Source organism: Sardina pilchardus, chromosome 17 (genome assembly GCF_963854185.1).
Source record: "Sardina pilchardus chromosome 17, fSarPil1.1, whole genome shotgun sequence".
Taxonomy (NCBI): Eukaryota; Metazoa; Chordata; class Actinopteri; order Clupeiformes; family Clupeidae; genus Sardina; species Sardina pilchardus.
Window position 1 is genome coordinate 20,569,807 of NC_085010.1, and position 8,814 is coordinate 20,578,620.

At 41.2% G+C, this 8,814-nt stretch overlaps 1 protein-coding gene across 1 annotated transcript; it reads right to left on the bottom strand.

The window, feature by feature from the left end:
* Positions 1–168: 168 nt before the first annotated feature.
* c17h11orf98 (chromosome 17 C11orf98 homolog) lies at positions 169–5,258 on the bottom strand. The gene is made up of 4 exons (XM_062518037.1): positions 5,161–5,258; positions 4,721–4,845; positions 3,654–3,751; positions 169–717 (listed from the first exon to the last, which is right to left on the bottom strand). Exons 1-4 carry the CDS (start codon positions 5,194–5,196, stop codon positions 593–595), a joined length of 384 nt encoding a protein of 127 aa, XP_062374021.1. The 5' UTR covers positions 5,197–5,258; the 3' UTR covers positions 169–592.
* Positions 5,259–8,814: the final 3,556 nt, after the last annotated feature.

Genomic DNA, 8,814 nt, shown 5'->3' on the forward strand with positions numbered 1-8,814 from the left:
TGTATAAGGAGCACGCAGAAATTATAATATGCACGATAGGCTACAGAAGGCTATTGGCATCCGGGAGCAAAGTCGCTCACATACTGTAAGCGGCTAAATGATCATCCATAGTGAACTGATAGGTTTCTTGAACTGGACATGGATAAAAGTAAACATTTATCTAAGGTGGACAGAAAAATAGTTGCTATTTTATTAACATTTTTAATTAACAAAATGACAAAAAAAGTTTACCATATGTTGTTTTTACATAACACCATAATTGACAGTTTGAACATAAATGGCTCCATTACAATCCAGGGTGAGCATTTGAAACCTTTACAAAACTTGCTAAAGAAATTCTGGAAACAAAGAAATTCATGAAACAAAGAAATTCTATTAATCTCTGTGAACAGAACTACTTTGTCACACAAAGACACATCCACATTGCACACTGATCTGTGTTTGTAGTCCATCCATTAAACCGCAAAGATGTTTTCCAACATTTTAAAAGTTACATTCCACACAATGAACTCCAGTCCTGCCATGGGCACACCAGCGGCAAGCCAATCCCTCTGTGTGGTCTTTTAGGCCAAGTCGTCACCACAGAACACAATCACTCCATGTCCATCAGCTCTACAGCTGCCGCTCCAGCAGCCTTCTTCTGCTTTGCTTTCTTGGGCTTTGTGGAGACGGAGGCAGCGGGTGGTGCTGGGGCCGTCTTCTTCTGTACAAACGTCACTGGAAAAGGGAAGACACAAAAGTGAAGTGAAGGAGTCAATGAATTAATGCATACACATGCATAGCATCTGAAGAGTTGCCTGTCCTTGATCATAATTTATCTGCAATTACTGCAGATTTATGCATTACCTGGTCAAAAAAAGTTCCCAAGTAATAGTTCATTGGGCCATCTTTCCCTGTGATTATGTCGCATACATTCATCATGTCATTGATCAACAACCTTATGCGACGTCACAACATTTGGTTTAATACAGAACTGCCTTATTTGTTTAATATTTTGCTAAAGTATCAACCCTCTGCGCAAAGTGTTCTCATCCTCCCTGAATCATGCAAGTACCGTAATTTCCCGACTATTAGCCGCAGCTTATACATTGATTTTGTAATATTTCTTCAGCTATGAGATTAATACAGAGGGGCCGTTAATATGGTGTTAATATGGTTTTGTTTCTTTTAATTTGCATAAAACACCGTCCTGCAGCTTATACACAATGCGGCTTATATGCGGGAAATTACTGTATTCCTCATCCTCCCTGAATCAGTCTTTCAAGGAAGACAGATCTTGGCATTATCATCTGAGGATACTGTATGTCCATGCCATCAGGGAAGAGGACATCGGAGCAACCCCAGATCATAACACTGTCCTGTGGCTTGATGGAAGCATGATGGCTGTGTCTCAACACACACAATGCCATGAGAACTCATAGGACTGGAACTTAAGAGCCATGGACTGAAGCAATAACAAAACACTTGTTAGTGAGGCTAATTGGGAAAGATGCCATTCGTTTTCAAAAACTGGACTCTAAGGCAATAGGAAAGAATGTCTTGTGGTGTGAAGACTCAAGATTTAGTCCACTATTACAGTGTGATGGCCATGTCAGGGTATGTAAAGCCCAACCGCCCACACCGTCGCAGAGCATTAAACACGTTGAGTCGCAGTCGCAAGGTTTTAGAACGTCGCGGCTCGGCTCGTCTCGTCTCGTCGGGAATCTTTGGTCTGAACCCTACTTAAGGAAGCACATGAAGTGATGCACCCATCATGTATAGCTCCCACTGTAAAAGTCTCTGGTTATGATCTGGGGTAACAAGACTGGTCAGGGGCCTGTACTACGAAAGGTGGATAGGTTTTAACCGAGGTATGCTGCCATGGCAATTTACGCTGCATCTCAAACCTGCTCCGTGCAGGTTATGTTCTTGGTTAACCCGAGGTTTGCGGTTAACCACACCCTTTGTAGGCGAAGTACCACCCCACAATGTCGACATAGGTTACCTGGAAGATCCATATCCATTATTGGAGCGCAAATTGTAAGCGGCTCTCTTAGCAAAGGCGAGGGTTTTTAAAGACCGCCAGAATCTTTCTCCATATAGAATATTCTCTATGAAAGATATACATTCTCAGCCGAGGGGAATTCGTTGCATTTGTCAGCTGATCGAGGCAAAGTGGAGGCTATAAGCATAGGCAATATAACATATTTTAACATAATTAAGAATATTAATGCAAGCTATAACCAGGCCTATATAAACCTTCTGAATGTTTGAGTGTCATTTTCACCTGCTGCCGCACTGGCACTGCCGTTGCATCTAAAATGTTCACAGGATTAGACATACACCATATCAGTCAATGGGGCTAAACATTCAATTATCCTTATTAATCGACATGGTATGAATTGTGTTGCATCTGTAGCACTCTGATGAACTCAAAATGCATTTATTTCAACACATTTCAGACATTCCGCAAGCTATTAATCCTCTGTAACACATAGGCTATTTAAGGAACATGAAATAAAACTTTACTTTCATATCCGATCTGCAATACGTTGCCAACAGCCTCGTCTTGCTTTGTTTGCTGCCGATGTATTTGATTTGTGTCGTAGAGTAATTAGCCTAGAAATCTAGGTTTTAATTCCTCGCAACTTTTTATAATCATTGCGCATTCCTTATCCTTAAAATAACGTGATCGCGTCATCATTAAAAGTGGTGGCTTTGCGCTGCAACCCGCCCATTTTATGTGAACGCGCACCAACTCCGATGAGGTTAACCCCAGTTCAACAAATCAACTTCTTACTCAGCGTCGTAGTACCGATTAACACCAATGAAGATAACCAGGTTTTGTCTTTTCTTTCCCATGGCTACGTCATGGCTTGTAACCCTTAGCAAAGTTGTCATGTGTACAAGTCAGAGAGAACTTCAGAGTTGCTGGCGAGGATGGCTCCAAATAACCGGCAAAGTAACCCTGGGTTACATCTGGGTAGGTTGAACTCTCTTCGTAGTACAGGCCCCAGGTCTAGGGTCCTTAAAGTAACAGTACATATATATATATATATATATATACATACAGATCATATTTATTTAATAATACAACATATGACCAACGTGGTAACCTGTTTTGGGTGCGCCACGTCAGGGTACGTAAGAAAGCACATGAAGTGATGTACCCATCATGCATAGCTCCCACTGTAAAAGGTTATGATCTGGGGTAACAAGACTGGTCAGGTCTAGGCTCAGAAAAAATTACCTGGCTAAAAACATCCGATAACTACCTGAACGTACTGAATGACCACCAGGCATGAATGCCCCCCCCCCCCTTCCAGATGGCACAATCATATTCCAGGAAAAACGAAAAAGGTTTCAGAATTCATTTGACTAAAAATTAAGGAAAAGTGGTTCAGGGGGCATGAGGAATAACTTTCAAACAGAAATAGACCACCAAAGAGAATTAAAGTCTTTGGAATGTTCTGGAGAAGTCTTTACACAGCGGTCTGACCTCTCTGTTGTCCATACAAGACATTGGCAAAAAATTAATTACAACTCTGAATGGAAAAAAACATGTTGTGATGTTGCAATGCTATGGCAAATGGAAGCTGTAAGTAAAGCTAAAGGTCTTCTAACAGAGTATACAAGTAGGGCAGTGTACATTCAACACTTAATAAGAGACGTACCATCCATGCCGGATTTCTCCTTGTCCATATGCGCTAGCTGCTTCAGAAGCTTGTTTCTCTTCTTGCCAGACAGTGTGATGTTGGCTCTAGCGCTAGAGCTGTTGAGGAAAATAATATACATATGTGAAAGAATACATGTATACCGTATATTTTTAGTCAAAAATAAAAATGCTTCCGGATCCAGAATTGCATTGCAAAAAATCACAACTTCAGAAGCCTCCCATCATCAATTTAAATCAATACTATGTACCATAAAACATCTAAAAAGTGGTGCATTTAATAGAGTTGTGTACTGCTTCAATATGAAACGCCCCTCTTCACTCTTACACATGGGCAGAATCAGGTAGGGTATCAGATACTGACTGAAATAACTGGATCAGGTATCAGTGACAGTGGGGGTAATCTATTCAGCCCAATGTTGACCAATGGGACCAATCAGAGCCAATTATGGATATGAAATCCATTTATATATTATCAAAATGTGGCATTGCTCCTTCAACACTAACAAGCTCAGGTGTCAAATCAAAATGACTCTGGAAACGTTATTTTAAGGTAAAGGGAGCTTTAAACTGATGTGCTTGCAAACACAATGAATCCTAAAATTAAAATGTTTTGTCTGTGGTTATGATCAAGCCTTAAAAACGAGGAACATTTCTGTGCCTGTCATAATCTTCCTGAATCATTCCTTGAATTTCCCCTTGGGGATCAATAAAGTATCTTATCTTATCTTATATCCATCCATCCATCCATCCATCCATCCATCCATCTATCTTCCTAATAGGCACAGCGCCTGAGAACATCAAACCCTGCATCATTCATCTCATGACCGACAGATTTCACAACTACTACTGAACACAGTGTGATTTATAATACGCAGACAAATCTGAAGCAAAACAAATAAAGCAATAGGCAGGCTAAACCATTTAAAACCCTTTAAATATTTTGGCTGACTCCATCACCCATGATGCAATGCAACCCCTTTCAAACTCAGACTACAGGAAAGACTCGTTACTAACTCTGTAGAATTGCAAAGTATTCAACTTTTCTTACGGAAAGTCTGAGCTTACCTTCTCTTTTTGAGATGATTCCTCGTAATGATCCCTTTATCCACTACGGCTCCAGTGATCATATGCTTCTGCCTTTTCTGTCTACCCAAAACCCTGCGCCTCTTGAACAACTTCCTTCCCAACTCCTTTATTCAACAAAAGAAAGAAAGACAGACAGTGATTTACAAGTAGATCTAAAGCATACAGTGAAGAACAACGTTCTGACGAGATGATTAGGTTTACAACCATGTATGAAACAAATTTGGGTTACGGTAACAAATGTGTAACAGCTAATGCTAAGTGTAGTGCGAGATTACAGGTAAAGGGCCTGGCGAATTTGTTTTGAGATAAAAATGCCCGCCCACAACAGTGGATTATAACACATCAAACAATACAAACTATCAACTACTCTAAAAGTATTAAACCATTTGCTATCCGATAGCATTATGTTCATAACTTACAGTTTTGGGTCTGTTTATCTTCCCACCCGGAGCCATGCTTGAACCACATGAGATACCCGGAAGATGTTTTTTACTGGCTAAAATCTCATTGGCTAGAATCCGATACTAACCCTGCTCTCATTGGACGTGTTAGAACATGGACGAGGCAAGGCAGCTTTGTGAAGTTTGTTTAATGTCACACACTGCCCTCTAGTGAAATGGGTGCGCTACGGTAGTTTCACCCGAAAATGTCTTTTTGGACAAATAAATAATTAACGTTTTTTTTCTGTTATTAATTAAAATTATGATTATAATAATTATGGTGATGAGGTGGCCCTAATTACTGCTGTTACAATTAAGAAATACTGTTTCTGTTATTACTATTATGTATTGCAAGCCTTTTCAACTTTGTTTAAAACTATTATTATCACTATGAATATTCTGTAAGTCACTTTGGACAAGAGTGTATGAGTCTGAAACTGGAAGAAGTGGAATCTGAGCAAGTATATAGACACTGTTCAGTAGTTTTCCCAGATTAACTGTGTGTCAATTTCTACCACCTGAACAACCTGAACAACAGAGACTGTAGAGCACACAAGTGTTGAATCTGATATCTGACACCGAATCTAATGTAAAATTTGACAGGCCATATATTTGTTGCATGCGATTAGAGGGTAAGTCATGTTGTGATGGTTATACAACAGAAAGATAATAGACAGTAGCCAGAGAGAAATTGATGATAGCAACTTGGTAGATGTTGGGAGAGCTGTTACAGACCCCATCTCTTTTGTTTTTTAAATAATTTGGGATTTTCTTTCGCACACCAGTACAGTTTTTAAATCAACATAATTCATGTTCATAGCTTACCAGTGCCACTTATTTATAGACACCAACACTCATACACCAATACATACAGACAGTATAATACAGTACATCCACACCTTTTACTAACAGACAACCCACACACAATCATACTCTGACACTGTGACACACACACAGAGTTCTTCATCCATATCTGTCCTATTCCATCTCTGTCCCTCTACCCATTGTTTTATAAGGAATCATAAATGCCCTGCCATACTTTACAAAACTGTTTTTTGTTTGTTTCTGTTACAGACCCCATCTCATAGAGAAGAAAGAATAGCCTACCATCACGAGAGGTATCAGATATGCAGCTAGACTCAAATATTAGGGCAGACAGTGCATTACAGCAATGAGAATTGGAGATGTAGGTCAGAGAACACAGCAGGCAGTGGAAGGAGCCGGAGAGGGCTATGGGCCTAATACTCCCTGGCAGTCAGAGGCGGACAATCCTGTGTTCAAACAATATATGGAAGGACTTTTACTTTCTGGGCCAGGGATGTCCGCCTCTGCTGGCAGCCAAGGGGTGAAGTGAGGACAGGGCTAGAATTAGAGGAATAAAGTTAGCTCTGGAAATTGGAGTGGATCTTATTTGGCACTGATTTCTGCTGGACATGCACTTATTACTGCCATTATGCTCTTTTACACCTCCATCACTGAGTTCCATCTTCACCTCCTCCATCACCATCTGGTTCGCTGTGGCCTCTGCCAAGGACAAGCACACAGACTGCAGCATATCATTCGCCCTGCTGAGGGAGTGATTGGCTGCTGTCTGCCATTGCTCCACGACCTGCATGCTATCCAGGTCCCTGGGGAGGATAGGTAGGATCGTGACTGACCCCTTCTCCCCTGGGCCTGGACACAAGCTCTTTTAGTCACTCCCCTCCAGCAGGAGGCTGCGATCCATCAGGACCAAATGCCTCACGGCACAAACTCAGTTTCTTCCCGACTGCAGTTGACCTCATCAACAAAGCACTGACTTGTAATCTCTTACTTTGACCCCCACTGACACCAGAGTCACACTGTACTATATCTCTTCCACTTTGTTGACACTTATTGTTGTCTGTCTCGCCCTAACATGGGGTCTATTTCTACGGACAGAAGGTAGCCTAACCTTTGGGCTGACCTAAATGATTGACGCAGATGGAGCTCTGATCAATGGAAAGCTTGGGATGAATCTGTGATCAGTAGCTTGACTTTAAGAATGAAATGATAAGATACAACAAAATTGTATCTATTCACATGCTATGCAACCATGTTTCCACAACCATGTTTCAACTTTCATATTTCATATAGGCCCACAGTCATTTGTCAATATTCATATATCAGCGACTCAACTCCTTGTAGTTCTTCCAAGCCTATATAGCAGGGTCCGAGCACTGACGGTGCGCAGGGCCGTGACAGCCTTGTGCACTTCCTCTTCTTCCCTTTCCTTGGGACCTTACTTTGCCTTTTTTGAGGTGGTCCTCATGGTCGAAAAAGAAGGATTTCAAGTGTGCAAACTTTTTTCCATTTTTTATGATTTACTCTTGTTCTGCACCTTGACCTCGGATGTGCACAAACTTTTTTACTATAACGAAAACTCACGTGGTACAAATGTCAGTCGTAGCGTCCTACTCAGGGACAAAGGTTTGGCCCCGCAGGCGTGGTGCAGGGACTTGCCAGCGCCCCCTTATGTGACTCAGCCTGTAAGTTGGCATACACTTATACACACCAAATTTGGTAGTTGTGTCTCCCCAATAACAACTAGAGGGAGTGAGATAATTGGAATTTGACGCACACTAGAATATGATGAATTGTGATGTCGAAAGAGACACGATCCCATGGGCGAAAACTCATGAAATCTGGCATACACATACATTACACAGGCATAAACTTTTGTATAAACAAATTACCTACGCCCACAGTAAGTGAGGTACAGTAATTGAGATTAGGCTATGTGTGTTTTGGACATGATACATTTTTACGCACTTCTCCTAAATGATTGATCTGAAACTTTAAAAAATATTTGATGTCACTATTGTGATGATAGACCTATATTTACATGTGTAATTCACATGTCATAACACCACCATCTGGCCAAGCAGGAAATATGCCAAACATTTTCAAAGCTTATTTGGATTAATCTGAATATTGGATATCATGATGTTGATATATTCATCAGATGCGCCAGCAGGTGTAGGGCCTATACGTCAGTAGGCACTGTGCGTAGCCTACCATGAGGCTTCTCCTCAACGAGAGAAAATTTCCCTTCCTACAAAAAAGTGTTGCCTTACTGTAATGTAAATCTGAGGGGATATCTATTTGTTACTTTTTTTTACCCTATTCACCCCATAATATATTCGTCCATAGACTTATAATGGGGCAGAAAAAGGGCGATAACACACAAACAGCAGCTTATCGACCGGTTTGTCCACCCAGGTTGTGATCCGACCTAGGCCATCCTAGATTTTATTTTTGCATGACAACCTTTTTCAGCAGCCCATGTCTGTAAAGCCCCCTTTGCCCCCTGGGTATTCTAAATCAGGGTTTCCCAAACTTCTTTGCTCTGGGGCCCTGTGATGTTAGGCCTTGGTGTTCCAAGGCCCTGCATAGGCATCTGCACACCCTCTGAACACCCGCCCATGCCCCCAACTTCCACCACCCGCCACCATGTACGCCTTATAGCAGGCTTGTGCACAATTCCGAATTTTAGAATTCAATTCATGAATTGGAATATGAATCGAATTGGCCCCACCCCACAGGAAGTTGAATTTTAACTTGAATTGGAATGACAGTAAGTAGAATTCAATTCATGGCAATTCAAGACAATTC